Below are 22,416 nucleotides of genomic sequence, written 5' to 3' on the forward strand. Positions count from 1 at the left end.
GTCGCAGCAGACACAGTACGGTAGTTCACGGCTGTAGCTACCTCTGTGTCGGCACTCGGCAGTCCATCCATAATTGTATACCACCTACCCGTGGTTTTTTTTTTCTTTCTTCTTTATACATACATACTACTACATCTCTTTATCAACCAGTCTATATTAGCAGCAGACACAGTACAGTACGGTAGTTCACGGCTGTAGCTACCTCTGTGTCGGCACTCGGCAGTCCGTCCATAATTGTATACCACCTACCCGAGGTTTTTTTTTCTTTCTTCTTTATACATACATACTACTACATCTCTTTATCAACCAGTCTATATTAGCAGCAGACACAGTACAGTACGGTAGTCCACGGCTGTAGCTACCTCTGTGTCGGCACTCGGCAGTCCGTTCATAATTGTATACCACCTACCCGTGGTTTTTTTTTCTTTCTTCTTTATACATACATACTACTACATCTCTTTATCAACCAGTCTATATTAGCAGCAGACACAGTACAGTACGGTAGTTCACGGCTGTAGCTACCTCTGTGTCGGCACTCGGCAGTCCGTCCATAATTGTATACCACCTACCCGTGGTTTTTTTTTCTTTCTTCTTTATACATACATACTACTACATCTCTTTATCAACCAGTCTATATTAGCAGCAGACACAGTACAGTACGGTAGTCCACGGCTGTAGCTACCTCTGTGTCGGCACTCGGCAGTCCGTCCATAATTGTATACTAGTATCCATCCATCTCCATTGTTTACCTGAGGTGCCTTTTAGTTGTGCCTATTAAAATATGGAGAACAAAAATGTTGAGGTTCCAAAATTAGGGAAAGATCAAGATCCACTTCCACCTCGTGCTGAAGCTGCTGCCACTAGTCATTGCCGAGACGATGAAATGCCAGCAACGTCGTCTGCCAAGGCCGATGCCCAATGTCATAGTACAGAGCATGTCAAATCCAAAACACCAAATATCAGTAAAAAAAGGACTCCAAAACCTAAAATAAAATTGTCGGAGGAGAAGCGTAAACTTGCCAATATGCCATTTACCACACGGAGTGGCAAGGAACGGCTGAGGCCCTGGCCTATGTTCATGGCTAGTGGTTCAGCTTCACATGAGGATGGAGGCACTCAGCCTCTCGCTAGAAAAATGAAAAGACTCAAGCTGGCAAAAGCAGTAGCACCGCAAAGAACTGTGCGTTCTTCGAAATCCCAAATCCACAAGGAGAGTCCAATTGTGTCGGTTGCGATGCCTGACCTTCCCAACACTGGACGTGAAGAGCATGCGCCTTCCACCATTTGCACGCCCCCTGCAAGTGCTGGAAGGAGCACCCGCAGTCCAGTTCCTGATAGTCAGATTGAAGATGTCAGTGTTGAAGTACACCAGGATGAGGAGGATATGGGTGTTGCTGGCGCTGGGGAGGAAATTGACCAGGAGGATTCTGATGGTGAGGTGGTTTGTTTAAGTCAGGCACCTGGGGAGACACCTGTTGTCCGTGGGAGGAATATGGCCGTTGACATGCCTGGTGAAAATACCAAAAAAATCAGCTCTTCGGTGTGGAGGTATTTCACCAGAAATGCGGACAACAGGTGTCAAGCCGTGTGTTCCCTTTGTCAAGCTGTAATAAGTAGGTGTAAGGACGTTAACCACCTCGGAACATCCTCCCTTATACGTCACCTGCAGCGCATTTATAATAAGTCAGTGACAAGTTCAAAAACTTTGGGTGACAGCGGAAGCAGTCCACTGACCAGTAAATCCCTTCCTCTTGTAACCAAGCTCACGCAAACCACCCCACCAACTCCCTCAGTGTCAATTTCCTCCTTCCCCAGGAATGCCAATAGTCCTGCAGGCCATGTCACTGGCAATTCTGATGATTCCTCTCCTGCCTGGGATTCCTCCGATGCATCCTTGCGTGTAACGCCTACTGCTGCTGGCGCTGCTGTTGTTGCTGCTGGGAGTCGATGGTCATCCCAGAGGGGAAGTCGTAAGACCACTTTTACTACTTCCACCAAGCAATTGACTGTCCAACAGTCCTTTGCGAGGAAGATGAAATATCACAGCAGTCATCCTACTGCAAAGCGGATAACTGAGGCCTTGGCATCCTGGGTGGTGAGAAACGTGGTTCCGGTATCCATCATTACTGCAGAGCCAACTAGAGACTTGTTGGAGGTACTGTGTCCCCGGTACCAAATACCATCTAGGTTCCATTTCTCTAGGCAGGCGATACCGAAAATGTACACAGACCTCAGAAAAAGAGTCACCAGTGTCCTAAAAAATGCAGCTGTACCCAATGTCCACTTAACCACGGACATGTGGACAAGTGGAGCAGGGCAGGGTCAGGACTATATGACTGTGACAGCCCACTGGGTAGATGTATGGACTCCCGCCGCAAGAACAGCAGCGGCGGCACCAGTAGCAGCATCTCGCAAACGCCAACTCTTTCCTAGGCAGGCTACGCTTTGTATCACCGCTTTCCAGAATACGCACACAGCTGAAAACCTCTTACGGCAACTGAGGAAGATCATCGCGGAATGGCTTACCCCAATTGGACTCTCCTGTGGATTTGTGGCATCGGACAACGCCAGCAATATTGTGTGTGCATTAAATATGGGCAAATTCCAGCACGTCCCATGTTTTGCACATACCTTGAATTTGGTGGTGCAGAATTATTTAAAAAACGACAGGGGCGTGCAAGAGATGCTGTCGGTGGCCAGAGGAATTGCGGGACACTTTCGGCGTACAGGCACCACGTACAGAAGACTGGAGCACCACCAAAAACTACTGAACCTGCCCTGCCATCATCTGAAGCAAGAAGTGGTAACGAGGTGGAATTCAACCCTCTATATGCTACAGAGGTTGGAGGAGCAGCAAAAGGCCATTCAAGCCTATACAATTGAGCACGATATAGGAGGTGGAATGCACCTGTCTCAAGCGCAGTGGAGAATGATTTCAACGTTGTGCAAGGTTCTGCTGCCCTTTGAACTTGCCACACGTGAAGTCAGTTCAGACACTGCCAGCCTGAGTCAGGTCATTCCCCTCATCAGGCTTTTGCAGAAGAAGCTGGAGACATTGAAGGAGGAGCTAACACGGAGCGATTCCGCTAGGCATGTGGGACTTGTGGATGGAGCCCTTAATTCGCTTAACAAGGATTCACGGGTGGTCAATCTGTTGAAATCAGAGCACTACATTTTGGCCACCATGCTCGATCCTAGATTTAAAGCCTACCTTGGATCTCTCTTTCCGGCAGACACAAGTCTGCTGGGGTTGAAAGACCTGCTGGTGAGAAAATTGTCAAGTCAAGCGGAACGCGACCTGTCAACATCTCCTCCTTCACATTCTCCCGCAACTGGGGGTGCGAGGAAAAGGCTCAGAATTCCGAGCCCACCCGCTGGCGGTGATGCAGGGCAGTCTGGAGCGACTGCTGATGCTGACATCTGGTCCGGACTGAAGGACCTGACAACGATTACGGACATGTCGTCTACTGTCACTGCATATGATTCTCTCCCCATTGAAAGAATGGTGGAGGATTATATGAGTGACCGCATCCAAGTAGGCACGTCACACAGTCCATACTTATACTGGCAGGAAAAAGAGGCAATTTGGAGGCCCTTGCACAAACTGGCTTTATTCTACCTAAGTTGCCCTCCCACAAGTGTGTACTCCGAAAGAGTGTTTAGTGCCGCCGCTCACCTTGTCAGCAATCGGCGTACGAGGTTACATCCAGAAAATGTGGAGAAGATGATGTTCATTAAAATGAATTATAATCAATTCCTCCGCGGAGACATTGACCAGCAGCAATTGCCTCCACAAAGTACACAGGGAGCTGAGATGGTGGATTCCAGTGGGGACGAATTGATAATCTGTGAGGAGGGGGATGTACACGGTGATATATCGGAGGATGATGATGAGGTGGACATCTTGCCTCTGTAGAGCCAGTTTGTGCAAGGAGAGATTAATTGCTTCTTTTTTGGGGGGGGTCCAAACCAACCCGTCATATCAGTCACAGTCGTGTGGCAGACCCTGTCACTGAAATGATGGGTTGGTTAAAGTGTGCATGTCCTGTTTTGTTTATACAACATAAGGGTGGGTGGGAGGGCCCAAGGACAATTCCATCTTGCACCTCTTTTTTCTTTTATTTTTCTTTGCGTCATGTGCTGTTTGGGGAGGGTTTTTTGGAAGGGACATCCTGCGTGACACTGCAGTGCCACTCCTAAATGGGCCCGGTGTTTGTGTCGGCCACTAGGGTCGCTAATCTTACTCACACAGCTACCTCATTGCGCCTCTTTTTTTCTTTGCGTCATGTGCTGTTTGGGGAGGGTTTTTTGGAAGGGACATCCTGCGTGACACTGCAGTGCCACTCCTAGATGGGCCAGGTGTTTGTGTCGGCCACTAGGGTCGCTTAGCTTAGTCATCCAGCGACCTTGGTGCAAATTTTAGGACTAAAAATAATATTGTGAGGTGTGAGGTATTCAGAATAGACTGAAAATGAGTGGAAATTATGGTTTTTGAGGTTAATAATAATATGGGATCAAAATGACCCCCAAATTCTATGATTTAAGCTGTTTTTTAGGGTTTTTTGAAAAAAACACCCGAATCCAAAACACACCCGAATCCGACAAAAAAAATTCGGTGAGGTTTTGCCAAAACGCGGTCGAACCCAAAACACGGCCGCGGAACCGAACCCAAAACCAAAACACAAAACCCGAAAAATTTCAGGCGCTCATCACTAAAATAAAGGTCTTGCTGTCAGTCTTATGGTCTTAAAAGGCGATGAGTTTAATTTGCCCGCTGTCAGGATCCCGGCAGTCAGGATACAGACGCCGGAATCCAGACAGCTGACAATGCCAACAGCCGGAATCCCGGCGCAACAGGACTATTCCCACTCGTGTGTGTCCACGACACCCATAGAGTGGGAATAGATCCTGTGGCGAGTGCAGTGAGCCACTGAACTCTCAGCATGGAGAGTGCAGCAAGCCCACAAGGGGATTCTTTGCATTTTGCCCCACTGCCGGCATTCTGGCGGGCGGGATGCCGCTGTTGTGATATTGACAGCCGGCATCCCAGCCGCCAGTAAATCATATTGAATCCGCTAGAAATACGGGCAACTAATCTTATTTATCTTTACAGCAAATATGTTATACTGGAGTTACCAGCACTAGTGACAGGGACAACTGATCAGCTGGTCATGAAGTGGTTAAGAAAAAAAAAACTACAAACAAAAGAAAGTGATAAATATTTAGAATGTCCTTGAAGCAGTAACTAAACATGCTCCTGAATCAGGAGAGCTTGATTCTGTTACAAAACGGAAACTGAATGAAATTATGATTTGGCACGCACTTGTTTCTCAATAATTAAAAGCAGATACAGTAGTTTTTTTTTTCCTACAATCAATAAGCACCAGAGCAAAATGACGTGAAATATGATCCCATTACCCAGCTAGCTCCAGAGCTTTGGAACAAAATGGAAGAGCCTTGTAGGACAGCCCATGATGATGTCCAGTTCTTCCTAAAATAACAACAGAGGCCAATTAATGTCATCTCTATTTTTTTGCCTGATCGCCCACTAATCAAAGCATCTTAAACACAAAAATCAAGGCAATCTAATTGTCAGACTCTGGTTAGGATATGCCAGTAAGGTTAAGAACACATTGAATTACAGTAAATATATTTAAAATATTGTGTATTTTCTCTTGTTATTATACAATCATAGGTGTGTTTTGTAAAATGAGCTGACACTGAGATGTTTGCAGCTTGGGAAGGGACTGAATATAGTTCCGGCGGATGCTGACTGCATACATAGACCAAGGTTACTGTCCAACTTGCTACCAGATCCTCCGCAGTTATGCTTACATCCAGCTTGTGTCCTTGTCACAAGCAGACAATCTGTGAGGAACTGCAGCGTGTATGGGCACAGTAACTGCCAGTCTGCCTTCTAATAATGTCTCGGCCAGTGCCTTACTGGCTACCTGCCCCATGGCTGCTAGGTGAAACAGTACAGGGACGATCACTGAAATAAAACCATGGTGCATACCAATGCAAAGAAAAATTTATCAAATAACAATTGTACTTACCTAACTTTTTTCCCATTCTCTGTTATTTTGGTTACATTTAACACACCGTACTTTTCTTGATCCTGCAAAACAATTCAAATTAACATTTCCTAGACAAAATGCATAGTAATTTCAGGTAACCTGGAACTACAGTATAGTCCAAACACACAGCGGCCTTTTCTTCTAATTGAAAGTTTAAAGTAAGGAACAAAAGCAGGATCCGTTTAATTTGCCGGCTGTTGGGATACCGGCGGTCAGGATACCTACGCCGGAATCCCGGCTGCTGACAATGCAGCCATAACACCGGCGCTGCAGGACTATTCCCACTCGTAGGTGTCCACAACACCCATAGAGTCGGAATAAATCCTGTGGTGAGCCACCGAACATGCCGCGTGGTGAGATCGTCAAGCCCGCAGGGGGGCTCTGCGCCCGCCCGACTGCCAGCATACTGGCGGCCAGGATGCCACTGTCGGAATATTGACAGCCTGCATCCCGGCCACTGGTAAATCATACTAAATCCACAAAAACCTATGTTAGTTCTTTCTAAAGGGAGTTGCTATAATTATTCATCCTTTATATGGCACCAAAAGGGGTTTACGCAGAGTGTTACACAATGAATTTACAGATACAGCAGACGTATAGAGTCCAAGTGTTGAAAATGCCAGCAATCTTTGGTAAGTATTCTACAACTAACCCTAACTCTGACCCACCACTCCCGGACGTACTTAAGCGGTCAGCATTTTCATCTGTCGGGCTCCCGCCGCAGGTATTCGGACAATTGGGATTGTAACCGTCAGGACGCTGAGCCCATCCCATATAGTTCAGTGATGCTGCTCAGAAGGAGCGTAGGAAGATGGTAGGCTCAAGGAAGGTCTCAGTTAGCAGCTGAGCAAAGGAAAATTTCTATAAAGGGGGACATGACTGATTCCAGTCTACCTACCCCCACATAAAGCCCTTGCTAAATTCTGCCTTTTCCACCTGCACATTACTTCCAGATTCAAATTATTCCTAATACCGGAAGATAGGATCTTCTCTCACACAACAATTACTGTAATTTACTCCTCACTGGCCTACTACTCTTCCTGCTTTCCTCCCACAGTCTGTCCCCAACTCTGATGCCCGCCTCCTTTTTTTGCACTCCAAGCCCTTCTGGTGCCGCCTTCTGACAGATGCTTTACTGGATACTTGTCCCATGCAGAAGGAAATACAAACTCCTCTCTCACCTACAAAGCCCTCAACAAGTATTTTCCTGTCCACATCTGTCCTCATTCCCACACACCATTCTCTCCACTTCACTCTACCAATGACTGCTGCCTTTCCTCCTCTATGGTCACCTCCTCGCACATCTGGCTCCAGGATTTCTCCTGCACTGTTCCAATCCTCTGGAAATGACCGCCCACATTCTATAAGAACTTCTTACAATTCCAGAGTCTTAAAATGTGACCTCAATACTCCTTTCTTCACCCAAGCCTACCATTCCTTGTCCTAACGCTCCAGACGCTGCAATCCTCAACTCTGAGAGACAGTAAAAACCAATGTGTCTGACGCTAGATTAATATGTACTAATCTCTATAAAAGAGAGAAGACAATCTATAATCGGCTGCCTTCCCAAAGTGGACCTGGAAATCCACCCAGTATACTAATGCAAACAAGGAAAAAATAGGTGAAGGCGCACAAATGTATAGTAACCGACTGCTGTTTTGATACAAATTGGTAATTTATTTCTAATGAAATTTAAAATCTTTAAAAAAACACACAATAAAACAAAGGTAATTACCGCAAGACCAACAACATTCTTGGGGTTAATACCACATATATTTAAATTCGCTCCACACAGACTGATGCTTTGGTTAGTAAATGGATCCTTTTGAAAATGGCTTAATGCATGCACCCTTCTAAACTAGGCCAAATGTGCATAACACTCCTTCAGCTGATATGCTCAAAGTCCATGCACATATGTGAACAATTATGATTAGTTTTAGTCCCAAGCATAAACTGTTAATCGTGCAGGAAATAGATCACAAAGGAACCCTAATTGCATGCACTGATGATAAATGGCAATTACAAGATAAGTCTCCTTCAGCTGATGAGTTAATTTTATGTGCACATAAGAGAACAGTATACAGGTTGAGTATCCCATATCCAAATATTCCGAAATACGGAATATTCCGAAATACGGACTTTTTTGAGTGAGAGTCATATAGTGAAACCTTTGTTTTTTGATGGCTCATCAATGAACACAAACTTTGTTTAATACACAAAGAAATTAAAAATACTGTATTAAATGACCTTCAGGCTGTGTATATAAGGTGTATATGAAACATAAATTAATTGTGTGAATGTAGACACACTTTGTTTAATGCACAAAGTTATAAAAAATATTGGCTAAAATTACCTTCAGGCTGTGTGTATAAGGTGTATATGTAACATAAATGCATTCTGTGCTTAGACTTAGGTCCCATCACCATGATATCTCATTATGGTATGCAATTATTCCAAAATACGGAAAAATCCCATATCCAAAATACCTCTGGTCCCAAGCATTTTGGATAAGGGAGACTCAACCTGTATCTCCAAACCGGCTGAATACTGATTAATGTGATGATCACAAGAATTCGTGCCACTTAGGAAGTGGGTGCTAGCTGTTGTAATGGTGTAGTTTATACTTCACCCATTAGTGATCTCAGGAGCGCTCCCGTGTTGCGTAACACCCGTGTGTCCTCCTTTTGAATCCTCAACTCTGCTACACTTTTACTTTATGTGTCCACCCACACCCCTTCTAGAATGTAGGCTCCTGCTAGCAGAACCCTCTCCCCTTCTGTGGTCTCTGCTTAATTGTGCAATCTGCAAATTATGTTATTGTGTATATTTGTATTGCTGTAAAGTAGATCTGTCATGTTTCATCTCCCTTCTGGTACATTATAATATAAAAATAAGAATTTACTCACCGGTAATTCTATTTCTCGTAGTCCGTAGTGGATGCTGGGACTCCGTAAGGACCATGGGGAATAGCGGCTCCGCAGGAGACTGGGCACAACTAAAAGAAAGCTTTAGACTACTGGTGTGCACTGGCTCCTCCCACTATGACCCTCCTCCAGACCTCAGTTAGGATACTGTGCCCGGAAGAGCTGACACAATAAGGAAGGATTTTGAATCCCGGGTAAGCCTCATACCAGCCACACCAATCACACCGTATAACTCGTGGTACAATACCCAGTTAACAGCATGATAACAACTGAGCCTCTCAACAGATGGCTCAACAATAACCCTTTAGTTAAACAATAACTATATACAAGTATTGCAGACAATCCGCACTTGGGATGGGCGCCCAGCATCCACTACGGACTACGAGAAATAGAATTACCGGTGAGTAAATTCTTATTTTCTCTGACGTCCTAAGTGGATGCTGGGACTCCGTAAGGACCATGGGGATTATACCAAAGCTCCCAAACGGGCGGGAGAGTGCGGATGACTCTGCAGCACCGAATGGGCAAACTCTAGGTCCTCCTCAGCCAGGGTATCAAACTTGTAGAATTTAGCAAATGTGTTTGAACCCGACCAAGTAGCAGCTCGGCAAAGTTGTAAAGCCGAGACCCCTCGGGCAGCCACCCAAGAAGAACCCACCTTCCTCGTGGAATGGGCTTTCACTGATTTAGGATGCGGCAGTCCAGCCGCAGAATGTGCAAGCTGAATCGTACTACAGATCCAGCGAGCAATAGTCTGCTTTGAAGCAAGTGCACCCAACTTGTTGGGCGCATACAGGATAAATAGCGAGTCAGTTTTTCTGACTCCAGCTGTCCTGGAAACATAAATTTTCAGGGCCCTGACTACATCCAACGACTTGGAAGCCTCCAAGTCTTTAGTAGCCGCAGGCACCACGATAGGTTGGTTCAGATGAAAAGCTGATACCACCTTAGGGAGAAATTGGGGACGAGTCCTCAATTCTGCCCTATCCATATGGAAAATCAGATAAGGGCTTTTACATGACAAAGCCGCCAATTCTGATACACGCCTGGCCGACGCCAAGGCCAACAACATGACCACTTTCCACGTGAGATATTTCAATTCCACGGTCTTAAGTGGCTCAAACCAATGCGACTTTAGGAAATCCAACACCACGTTGAGATCCCAAGGTGCCACAGGAGGCACAAAAGGGGGCCGAATATTCAAAGTTTGAACTTCAGGTAGTGAAGCCAGTTCTCTCTGGAAGAAAATCGATAGAGCCGAAATCTGGACCTTAATGGAACCCAATTTTAGGCCCATAGTCACCCCTGACTGTAGAAAGTGCAGGAAACGGCCCAGCTGAAATTCTTCCGTTGGGGCCTTCCTGGCCTCACACCACGCAACATATTTTCGCCATACGCGGTGATAATGGTTTGCCGCTACTTTTTTCCTAGCTTTAATCTGCGTAGGAATGACTTCCTCCGGAATGCCCTTTTCCTTCAGGATCCGGTGTTCAACCGCCATGCCGTCAAACGCAGCCGCGTTAAGTCTTGGAACAGACAGGGCCCCTGCAGCAGCAGGTCCTGTCTGAGCGGCAGAGGCCATGGGTCCTCTGAGATCATTTCTTGAAGTTCCGGGTACCAAGCTCTTCTTGGCCAATCCGGAACAAGGAGTATAGTTCTTACTCCTCTTCTCCTTATTATCCTCAGTACCTTTGGTATGAGAGGAAGAGGAGGGAACACATAAACCAACCGGTACACCCACGGTGTCACTAGAGCGTCCACAGCTATCGCCTGCGGGTCTCTTGACCTGGCGCAATATCTTTCTAGCTTTTTGTTTAGGCGGGACGCCATCATGTCCACCTGTGGCCTTTCCCAACGGTTTACAATCAGTTGGAAGACTTCTGGATGAAGTCCCCACTCTCCCGGGTGGAGGTCGTCCCTGCTGAGGAAGTCTGCTTCCCAGTTGTCCACTCCCGGAATGAACACTGCTGACAGTGCTATCATGTGATTTTCCGCCCATCGGAGAATCCTTGTGGCTTCTGCCATCGCCGTCCTGCTTCTCGTGCCGCCCTGTCGGTTTACATGGGCGACCGTTGTGATGTTGTCTGACTGGATCAGTACCGGCTGGTTTTGAAGCAGGGGTTTTGCCTGACTTAGGGCATTGTAAATGGCCCTCAGTTCCAGAATATTTATGTGCAGGGAAGTCTCCTGACTTGACCATAGTCCTTGGAAATTTCTTCCCTGTGTGACTGCCCCCCAGCCTCGAAGGCTGGCATCCGTGGTCACCAGGACCCAGTCCTGTATGCCGAATCTGCGGCCCTCTTGAAGATGAGCACTCTGCAGCCACCACAGCAGAGACACCCTGGTCCTTGGAGACAGGGTTATCAGCCGATGCATCTGAAGATGCGATCCAGACCACTTGTCCAACAGGTCCCACTGAAAGGTTCTTGCATGGAACCTGCCGAATGGAATTGCTTCGTAGGAAGCTACCATCTTTCCCAGGATCCGCGTGCAGTGATGCACCGACACCTGTTTTGGTTTTAGGAGGCCTCTGACTAGAGATGACAGCTCCTTGGCCTTCTCCTCCGGGAGAAACACTTTTTTCTGTTCTGTGTCCAGAACCATCCCCAGGAACAGTAGACGTGTCGTAGGGACCAGCTGTGACTTTGGAATATTTAGAATCCAGCCGTGCTGTTGTAGCACCTCCCGAGATAGTGCTACCCCGACCAACAACTGCTCCCTGGACCTCGCCTTTATCAGGAGATCGTCCAAGTACGGGATAATTAAAACTCCCTTCTTTCGAAGGAGTATCATCATTTCGGCCATTACCTTGGTAAAGACCCTCAGAGCCGTGGATAGACTGAACGGCAACTTCTGGAATTGGTAATGACAATCCTGTACCACAAATCTGAGGTACTCCTGGTGAGGATGGTAAATGGGGACATGCAGGTAAGCATCCTTGATGTCCAGTGATACCATGTAATCCCCCTCGTCCAGGCTTGCAATAACCGCCCTGAGCGATTCCATCTTGAACTTGAATTTTTTTATATATGTGTTCAAGGATTTCAAATTTAAAATGGGTCTCACCGAACCGTCCGGTTTCGGTACCACAAACATTGTGGAATAGTAACCCCGTCCTTGTTGAAGTAGGGGCACCTTTACTATCACCTGTTGTGAATACAGCTTGTGAATTGCCTGTAACACTGCCTCCCTGCCTGAGGGAGTGGTTGGTAAGGCAGATTTGAGGAAACGGCAGGGGGGGGGGGGGGGGGGGAGACTTCTCGAATTCCAGCTTGTACCCCTGAGATACTACTTGAAAGATCCAGGGATCCACCCGTGAGCGAGCCCACTGATTGCTGAAATATTTGAGACGGGCCCCCACCGTACCTGACTCCGCCTGTGGAGCCCCAGCGTCATGCTGTGGACTTAGAGGAAGCGGGGGAGGACTTTTGCTCCCGGGAACTGGCTGTATGCTGCAGCTTTTTCCCTCTACCTCTGCCTCTGGGCAGAAAGGACGCGTCCTTAACCCGATTGCCCCTATTGGGCCGAAAGGACTGTTAATGATAATACGGTGCTTTCTTTGGCTGTGAGGGAACATGGGGTAAAAATGTAGACTTCCCAGCTGTTGCTGTGGAAACTAGGTCCGAGAGACCATCCCCGAACAACTCCTCACCCTTATAAGGCAGAACTTCCATGTGCCTTTTAGAATCTGCATCTCCTGTCCACTGCCGAGTCCATAACCCTCTCCTGGCAGAAATGGACATTGCACTTATTTTAGATGCCAGCCGGCAAATATCCCTCTGTGCATCCCTCATGTATAAAAGTGCGTCTTTAATATGCTCTACGGTTAGCAATATAGTGTCCCTGTCTAGGGTATCAATATTTTCCGACAGGGAATCTGACCACGCAGCTGCAGCACTGCACATCCATGCTGAAGCAATAGCTGGTCTCAGTATAACACCTGTGTGTGTATATATAGACTTCAGGATAGCCTCCTGCTTTCTATCAGCAGATTCCTTCAGGGCGGCCGTATCCGGAGACGGTAGTGCCACCTTCTTTGACAAGCGTGTGAGCGCTTTATCCACCCTAGGGGATGTTTCCCAACGTGACCTATCCTCTGGCGGGAAAGGGTACGCCATTAGTAACCTCTTAGAAATTACCAGTTTCTAATCAGGGGAAGCCCACGCTTCTTCACACACTTCATTTAACTCTTCAGATGGAGGAAAAGCTACTGGTAGTTTTTTCTCTCCAAACATAATACCCTTTTTTGTGGTACCGGGGGTAACATCAGAAATGTGCAAAACATTTTTCATTGCCTCAATCATGTAACGTGTGGCCCTACTGGAAGTTACATTAGTCTCATCGTCGTCGACACTGGAGTCAGTATCCGTGTCGACATCTGTGTCTGCCATCTGAGGTAGCGGGCGTTTTAGAGCCCCTGATGGCTTTATGAGACGCCTGGGCAGGCACAGGCTGAGAAGCCGGCTGTCCCACATTTGGTATGTCGTCAAACCTTTTATGCAAGGAGTCGACACTGTCGCGTAATTCCTTCCACAGCACCATCCACTCAGGTGTCGACCCCGCAGGGGGTGACATCACATTTATCGGCATCTGCTCCGCCTCCACATAAGCCTCCTCATCAAACATGTCGACACAGTCGTACCGACACACCACATACACACAGGGAATGCTCTGACAGAGGACAGGACCCCACAAAGCCCTTTGGGGAGACAGAGAGTGAGTATGCCAGCACACACCAGAGCGCTATATAACACAGGGATCCCACTATAAATGAGTGTTTTTCCCTTATAGCTGCTTATATTATATATACTGCGCCTAAATTTAGTGCCCCCCCTCTCTTTTTTACCCTTATGTAGCTTGACACTGCAGGGGAGAGCCAGGGAGCGTCCTTCCAGCGGAGCTGTGAGGGAAAAATGGCGCCAGTGTGCTGAGGGAGATGGCCCCGCCCCTTTTCCGGCGGACTTCTCCCGCTTTTTCTGGAATTCTGGCAGGGGTATTTTTACACCTATATAGCCTTCCTGACTATATATGGTGTAGATTTGCCAGCCAAGGTGTCTAATATTGCCCTCAGGGCGCCCCCCACCCAGCGCCCTGCACCCATCAGTGACCGGAGTGTGAGGTGTGCATGAGGAGCAATGGCGCACAGCTGCAGTGCTGTGCGCTACCTTGTTGAAGACAGAAGCTTTCTGCCGCCGATTTTCAGGAACACTTCTTGCTTCTGGCTCTGTAAGGGGGCCGGCGGCGCGGCTCCGGGACCGAACAGCGAGGTCGGGTCCTGTGGTCGATCCCTCTGGAGCTAATGGTGTCCAGTAGCCTAAGAAGCCCAAGCTACCACCAGTTAGGTAGGTTCGCTTCTTCTCCCCTTAGTCCCTCGTTGCAGTGAGTCTGTTGCCAGCAGATCTCACTGTAAAATAAAAAAACCTAAAATATACTTTCTTTCTAGGAGCTCAGGAGAGCCCCTAGTGTGCATCCAGCTCAGCCGGGCACAAGATTCTAACTGAAGTCTGGAGGAGGGTCATAGTGGGAGGAGCCAGTGCACACCAGTAGTCTAAAGCTTTCTTTTAGTTGTGCCCAGTCTCCTGCGGAGCCGCTATTCCCCATGGTCCTTACGGAGTCCCAGCATCCACTTAGGACGTCAGAGAAATAATTAAAAAAATATTGCTCTATAATTTGTACTGAAACTAACGGGGCAATTTGTGTTTAAGGATTTTGACTAGGATGATGTAAGGATCTTCAAGAAATGGCAAGCGATATTCAGCATCTCAAATAAAAGATTTCCTTATTACCAACAGCTGGTCCATCATTCAAAGAACAGCAAGATACCAATACACCCCTCCTAACGCAACATACCAAAATGTTACATTGGAATTTATTAGGCTTTCAGATCTGAACCTCTTAATGCCCTGACAGGTAACTACAGTAATATTTCTGTCCTAGATTTCTCTACATTCGTCCTGCTTACGTTTGGCTACAAAATACAATCTGTGTGTTACACATAACAAAGAAATTGTTAACTAACTGGTTTGCTTCTATATATTGAGAGCACAGGTTTCTTTTTGGCCTGTTTTTATGTCCTTTCTGTAGGACAAACGTAAGCCAATAATTGAAAAAATAGGATTTTGGTACTTACCAGTAAATCCTTTTCTCCTAGTCCGTAGAGGATGCTGGGGACTCCAAAAGGACCATGGGGTACAGACGGGATCCGCAGGAGCTTGGGCACACTGAAAAGACTTAAAACTGGGTGTGAACTGGCTCCTCCCTCTATGCCCCTCCTCCAGACCTCAGTTATAGGAATTGTGCCCAGGAGAGACTGACTTTTCGAGGAAAGGAATTTTGTGTAAACTAAGGGCTACAAACATACCAGTCCACACCACAACCATACCGTACAACCTGAGTAACAGTAAACCAGATAACAGTATGAAAAAACAACAGCAACAAGCTGAAACCAGAAATACACCACCCGTGTATAAACTAAGTGAACAGACAAGAGAACACTGCAAGAAACAGTCCGCACTGGGATGGGCGCCCAGCATCCTCTACGGACTAGGAGAAAAGGATTTACCGGTAAGTACCAAAATCCTATTTTCTCTTACGTCCTAGAGAATGCTGGGGACTCCAAAAGGACCATGGGGTTTATACCAAAGCTCCAGACCGGGCGGGAGAGTGCGGACGACTCTGCAGCACCGACTGAGCAAACGCAAGGTCCTCATCAGCCAGGGTATCAAACTTATAGAACTTAGCAAAAGTGTTTGAACCTGAACAGGTAGCCGCTCAGCAAAGCTGTAAAGCCGAGACGCCCCGGGCAGCCGCCCAAGATGAGCCCACTTTCCTGGTAGAATGGGCTTTCACTGACTTCGGCACCGGTAACCCGGCCGAAGAATGGACCTGCTTAATCGTACTACAAATCCAGCGTGCAATAGTCTGTTTTGAAGCAGGATGACTAATCTTGCTGGAAGCATACAGGACAAACAGCGCCTCAGTTTTCCTAGCAACAGCCGTACGGGCAACGTAGATCTTCAAAGCCCTCACTACATCCAGAGACCTTGGAACTACCACAGCATCCATAGCCACCGGTACCACAATAGGTTGGTTAATGTGAAACGAAGACACCACCTTTGGTAAAAATTGTTGACGAGTCCTCAATTCTGCCCTATCTGAATGAAAGATCAAGTACAGGCTCTTATGAGATAAAGCCGCCAACTCAGACACTCGCCTGGCAGATGCCAGCGCCAACAGCATGACTACCTTCCAGGTGAGAAACTTCAACTCAACCTTACGCAAACCAGGAAGACATGAGAACCTGTAAGACCACATCAAAATCCCATGGGGCCACAGGAAGCACAAACGGAGGATTGATATGTAAAACTCCTTTCACAAACGTCTGAACCTCTGGGAGGGCAGCCAATTCCCTTTGAAAGAAAATAGACAATGCCGAAATCTGCACCTTGATGGAGCCTAACTTCAGGCCTGCATCTACACCAGCCTGCAAAAAGTGGAGAAAACGCCCCAAATTAAATTCTTCCGCAGGAGCCCTTTTAGTCTCACACCAGGAAACATACTTCTTCCAAATACGGTGATAATGCTTCGCCGTAACCTCCTTCCTAGATTTGAGTAGAGTAGGAATGACCTCCCCGGGAATACCTTTACGAGCTAAGATCTGGCGCTCAACTTCCATGCCGTCAAACGCAGCCGTGGTAAGTCTGGAAACACGCATGGACCCTGCAACAACAGGTCCTCTCTTAGAGGAAGCGGCCAAGGATCTTCCACAAGTAATTCCTGAAGATCCGGATACCAGGCCCTTCTTGGCCAATCTGGAACTACGAGAATCGCCTGAACCCTTGCTCGCCGAATGATCCCCAGTACCTTTGGAATGAGAGGAAGTGGAGGGAACACATACACCGACTTGAACACCCACGGAGACACCAGGGCGTACACCGCACTGGCTTGGGGGACCCTTGACCTGGAACAATACCTCGGGAGCTTCTTGTTGAGACAAGATGCCATCATGTCTATCAGAGGGAGTCCCCAACGCTTTGTCACTTCTGCAAACACCTCTTGATGAAGAGCCCACTCTCCCGGATGGAGATCGTGTCTGCTGAGGAAGTCTGCTTCCCAGTTGTCTACTCCCGGAAGGAAAACCGCTGCCAGAGCGCTCACGTGTTGTTCCGCCCAGCAAAGGATTCTTGTGGCCTCCGCCATTGCCGCTCTGCTCCTTGTGCCGCCTTGACGGTTGATATGCGCCACCGCTGTGATGTTGTCTGACTGTACCAGGACAGATCGACCCTGAAGAAGGCTTCTCGCCTGTAGCAGGCCGTTGTAAATGGCTTTTAACTCGAGAACATTTATGTGGAGACCCACTTCCTGGAGCGACCATCTCCCCTGGAAGTTCCTGCCTTGGGTGACTGCACCCCAGCCCCGGAGACTTGCATCCGTTGTCAGAAGTACCCAGTCCAGGATACCGAACCGGCGTCCCTCTAGGAGGTGAGACCCTTGTAGCCACCACAGGAGGGAAATTCTGGCTCTGGGAGATAGACTTATCTTCCGGTGCATGTGCAGGTGAGACCCGGACAATTTGCTCAGCAAGTCCCACTGAAACACCCGGGCATGAAACCTGCCGAATGGAATGGCTTCGTACGCCGCAACCATCTTCCCCAGAACCCGCGTACATTGATGGATGGACACAGTCTTCGGCCTCAGAAGTTCCCCGACTAACGACTGCAGTTCTAGAGCCTTGTTCTGTGGAAGAAACTCTCTGTAACTCCGTGTCCAGAATCATGGCCAGAAAAGACAGCCGGGTGGTCGGAATCAACTGAGATTTTGGCAAATTTAGCACCCAACCATGCTGTCGTAGCACCGACAGCACCAAATCCACACTCCTTAGTAACCTTTCCTTGGACCTCGCCTTTATCAGGAGATTGCCCAAGTACGGGATAATTGTAACCCCTTGCTTGCGAAGGAGAACCATAATTTCTGCCATGACCTTGGTGAAAACCCTCGGGGCCGTGGAAAGGCCAAACGGCAACGTCTGAAATTGGTAATGAGAATCCTGTATCGCAAACCTGAGGAAGGCCTGATGCGAAGGAAATATCGGGACGTGTAAGTAGGCATCCATTATGTCGACTGACGCCATACAATCCCCCCCTTCTAGGCTGGAAATCACAGCTCGAAGAGATTCCATCTTGAACTTGAAAACTTTCAAGTCTGGATTGAGGGATTTTAGATTCAGAATCGGTCTGACCGAACCATCCGGTTTCGGCACCACAAATAGGCTTGAGTAGAACCCCTCCCCCCGTTGTGACGGGGGAACGGGAACAATGACCCTCTGTTGACACAATTTTTGTATTGCTGCCAGCACCAGCTCCCTGTCCGGAAGAGACGCTGGTAAGGGCGAAACGAAAAAATGGTGAGGGGGCACCTCCCGAAACTCCAGTTTGTATCCCTGAGATACAATCTCTAGGACCCAAGGATCGAGGCCTGAATGAATCCAGACCTGACTGAAGACTCGGAGACGGCCCCCCACCGGTCCGGACTCCCCCAGGGAAGACCCAGAGTCATGCGGTGGACTTGGTAGAGGCAGGGGAGGACTTTTGGTCCTGGGCGCCCGACACGGCAGGCGACTTCCTACCCCTTCCTTTACCTTTAGAAGCGAGGATGGACAAACCTTTTCCACGCCTGTATTTGTTGGGACGAAAGGACTGCATCTGCTGATGTGGTGCCTTTTTGTGTTGTGTGGGAACATAGGGAAGAAAAGAGGACTTACCCGCCGTCGCGTAGAGACCAGGTCCGCCAAGCCGTCGCCAAACAAGACATTACCTTTGAAGGGTAAAGCTTCCATAGCGCTCTTGGAGTCGGCATCCGCATTCCATTGATGGATCCACAACGCCCTCCTTGCCGATATTGACATGGCATTGGCTCTTGATCCCAAGAGACAAACATCCCTCGACGCATCCTTCAGGTAATCTGCAGCGTCCTTGATATAACCAAGAGTCAAAAGAACATTGGGGGTAATTCTGAGTTGATCGCAGCAGGAATTTAGTTAGCAATTGGGCAAAACCATGTGCACTGCAGGGGAGGCAGATATAACATGTGCAGAGAGAGTTAGATTTGGGTGGGGTGTGTTCAATCTGCAATCTAATTTGCAGTGTAAAAATAAAGCAGCCAGTAATTACCCTGCACAGAAACAAAATAACCCACCCAAATCTAACTCTCTCTGCACATGTTATATCTGCCTCCCCTGCAGTGCACATGGTTTTGCCCAACTGCTAACTAAATTCCTGCTGCGATCAACTTGGAATTACCCTTATTTCCACAGCCACCACAGCAGAGACACCCTGGTCCTTGGAGACAGGGTTATCAGCCGATGCATCTGAAGATGCGATCCAGACCACTTGTCCAACAGGTCCCACTGAAAGGTTCTTGCATGGAACCTGCCGAATGGAATTGCTTCGTAGGAAGCTACCATCTTTCCCAGGATCCGCGTGCAGTGATGCACCGACACCTGTTTTGGTTTTAGGAGGCCTCTGACTAGAGATGACAGCTCCTTGGCCTTCTCCTCCGGGAGAAACACTTTTTTCTGTTCTGTGTCCAGAACCATCCCCAGGAACAGTAGACGTGTCGTAGGGACCAGCTGTGACTTTGGAATATTTAGAATCCAGCCGTGCTGTTGTAGCACCTCCCGAGATAGTGCTACCCCGACCAACAACTGCTCCCTGGACCTCGCCTTTATCAGGAGATCGTCCAAGTACGGGATAATTAAAACTCCCTTCTTTCGAAGGAGTATCATCATTTCGGCCATTACCTTGGTAAAGACCCTCAGAGCCGTGGATAGACTGAACGGCAACTTCTGGAATTGGTAATGACAATCCTGTACCACAAATCTGAGGTACTCCTGGTGAGGATGGTAAATGGGGACATGCAGGTAAGCATCCTTGATGTCCAGTGATACCATGTAATCCCCCTCGTCCAGGCTTGCAATAACCGCCCTGAGCGATTCCATCTTGAACTTGAATTTTTTTATATATGTGTTCAAGGATTTCAAATTTAAAATGGGTCTCACCGAACCGTCCGGTTTCGGTACCACAAACATTGTGGAATAGTAACCCCGTCCTTGTTGAAGTAGGGGCACCTTTACTATCACCTGTTGTGAATACAGCTTGTGAATTGCCTGTAACACTGCCTCCCTGCCTGAGGGAGTGGTTGGTAAGGCAGATTTGAGGAAACGGCAGGGGGGGGGGGGGGGGGGGAGACTTCTCGAATTCCAGCTTGTACCCCTGAGATACTACTTGAAAGATCCAGGGATCCACCCGTGAGCGAGCCCACTGATTGCTGAAATATTTGAGACGGGCCCCCACCGTACCTGACTCCGCCTGTGGAGCCCCAGCGTCATGCTGTGGACTTAGAGGAAGCGGGGGAGGACTTTTGCTCCCGGGAACTGGCTGTATGCTGCAGCTTTTTCCCTCTACCTCTGCCTCTGGGCAGAAAGGACGCGTCCTTAACCCGATTGCCCCTATTGGGCCGAAAGGACTGTTAATGATAATACGGTGCTTTCTTTGGCTGTGAGGGAACATGGGGTAAAAATGTAGACTTCCCAGCTGTTGCTGTGGAAACTAGGTCCGAGAGACCATCCCCGAACAACTCCTCACCCTTATAAGGCAGAACTTCCATGTGCCTTTTAGAATCTGCATCTCCTGTCCACTGCCGAGTCCATAACCCTCTCCTGGCAGAAATGGACATTGCACTTATTTTAGATGCCAGCCGGCAAATATCCCTCTGTGCATCCCTCATGTATAAAAGTGCGTCTTTAATATGCTCTACGGTTAGCAATATAGTGTCCCTGTCTAGGGTATCAATATTTTCCGACAGGGAATCTGACCACGCAGCTGCAGCACTGCACATCCATGCTGAAGCAATAGCTGGTCTCAGTATAACACCTGTGTGTGTATATATAGACTTCAGGATAGCCTCCTGCTTTCTATCAGCAGATTCCTTCAGGGCGGCCGTATCCGGAGACGGTAGTGCCACCTTCTTTGACAAGCGTGTGAGCGCTTTATCCACCCTAGGGGATGTTTCCCAACGTGACCTATCCTCTGGCGGGAAAGGGTACGCCATTAGTAACCTCTTAGAAATTACCAGTTTCTAATCAGGGGAAGCCCACGCTTCTTCACACACTTCATTTAACTCTTCAGATGGAGGAAAAGCTACTGGTAGTTTTTTCTCTCCAAACATAATACCCTTTTTTGTGGTACCGGGGGTAACATCAGAAATGTGCAAAACATTTTTCATTGCCTCAATCATGTAACGTGTGGCCCTACTGGAAGTTACATTAGTCTCATCGTCGTCGACACTGGAGTCAGTATCCGTGTCGACATCTGTGTCTGCCATCTGAGGTAGCGGGCGTTTTAGAGCCCCTGATGGCTTTATGAGACGCCTGGGCAGGCACAGGCTGAGAAGCCGGCTGTCCCACATTTGGTATGTCGTCAAACCTTTTATGCAAGGAGTCGACACTGTCGCGTAATTCCTTCCACAGCACCATCCACTCAGGTGTCGACCCCGCAGGGGGTGACATCACATTTATCGGCATCTGCTCCGCCTCCACATAAGCCTCCTCATCAAACATGTCGACACAGTCGTACCGACACACCACATACACACAGGGAATGCTCTGACAGAGGACAGGACCCCACAAAGCCCTTTGGGGAGACAGAGAGTGAGTATGCCAGCACACACCAGAGCGCTATATAACACAGGGATCCCACTATAAATGAGTGTTTTTCCCTTATAGCTGCTTATATTATATATACTGCGCCTAAATTTAGTGCCCCCCCTCTCTTTTTTACCCTTATGTAGCTTGACACTGCAGGGGAGAGCCAGGGAGCGTCCTTCCAGCGGAGCTGTGAGGGAAAAATGGCGCCAGTGTGCTGAGGGAGATGGCCCCGCCCCTTTTCCGGCGGACTTCTCCCGCTTTTTCTGGAATTCTGGCAGGGGTATTTTTACACCTATATAGCCTTCCTGACTATATATGGTGTAGATTTGCCAGCCAAGGTGTCTAATATTGCCCTCAGGGCGCCCCCCACCCAGCGCCCTGCACCCATCAGTGACCGGAGTGTGAGGTGTGCATGAGGAGCAATGGCGCACAGCTGCAGTGCTGTGCGCTACCTTGTTGAAGACAGAAGCTTTCTGCCGCCGATTTTCAGGAACACTTCTTGCTTCTGGCTCTGTAAGGGGGCCGGCGGCGCGGCTCCGGGACCGAACAGCGAGGTCGGGTCCTGTGGTCGATCCCTCTGGAGCTAATGGTGTCCAGTAGCCTAAGAAGCCCAAGCTACCACCAGTTAGGTAGGTTCGCTTCTTCTCCCCTTAGTCCCTCGTTGCAGTGAGTCTGTTGCCAGCAGATCTCACTGTAAAATAAAAAAACCTAA

At 48.2% G+C, this 22,416-nt stretch overlaps 1 protein-coding gene and 1 long non-coding RNA gene across 9 annotated transcripts in view; one reads left to right on the plus strand and one right to left on the minus strand.

The window, feature by feature from the left end:
- LOC134927520 (uncharacterized) overlaps window positions 1-22,416 on the plus strand; it is a 121,546-nt gene that overhangs the window by 98,766 nt on the left and 364 nt on the right. For all 3 annotated transcript variants that reach the window (XR_010177665.1, XR_010177666.1, XR_010177664.1), the window contains one exon: window positions 14,707-14,911. This is a non-coding gene — a long non-coding RNA (uncharacterized LOC134927520). The remainder of the gene's footprint in view (window positions 1-14,706; window positions 14,912-22,416) is intronic.
- Window positions 1-22,416, minus strand: part of ARHGAP12 (Rho GTPase activating protein 12) — a 254,644-nt gene that overhangs the window by 44,515 nt on the left and 187,713 nt on the right. For all 6 annotated transcript variants that reach the window (XM_063922071.1, XM_063922070.1, XM_063922074.1 and 3 more), the window contains 2 exons: window positions 6,057-6,118; window positions 5,419-5,491 (listed from right to left, as the gene is read on the minus strand). In XM_063922071.1, the coding sequence (XP_063778141.1) occupies window positions 5,419-5,491; window positions 6,057-6,118 (135 nt within the window). The remainder of the gene's footprint in view (window positions 1-5,418; window positions 5,492-6,056; window positions 6,119-22,416) is intronic.

This window comes from Pseudophryne corroboree, chromosome 5, assembly GCF_028390025.1.
Source record: "Pseudophryne corroboree isolate aPseCor3 chromosome 5, aPseCor3.hap2, whole genome shotgun sequence".
NCBI lineage: Eukaryota > Metazoa > Chordata > Amphibia > Anura > Myobatrachidae > Pseudophryne > Pseudophryne corroboree.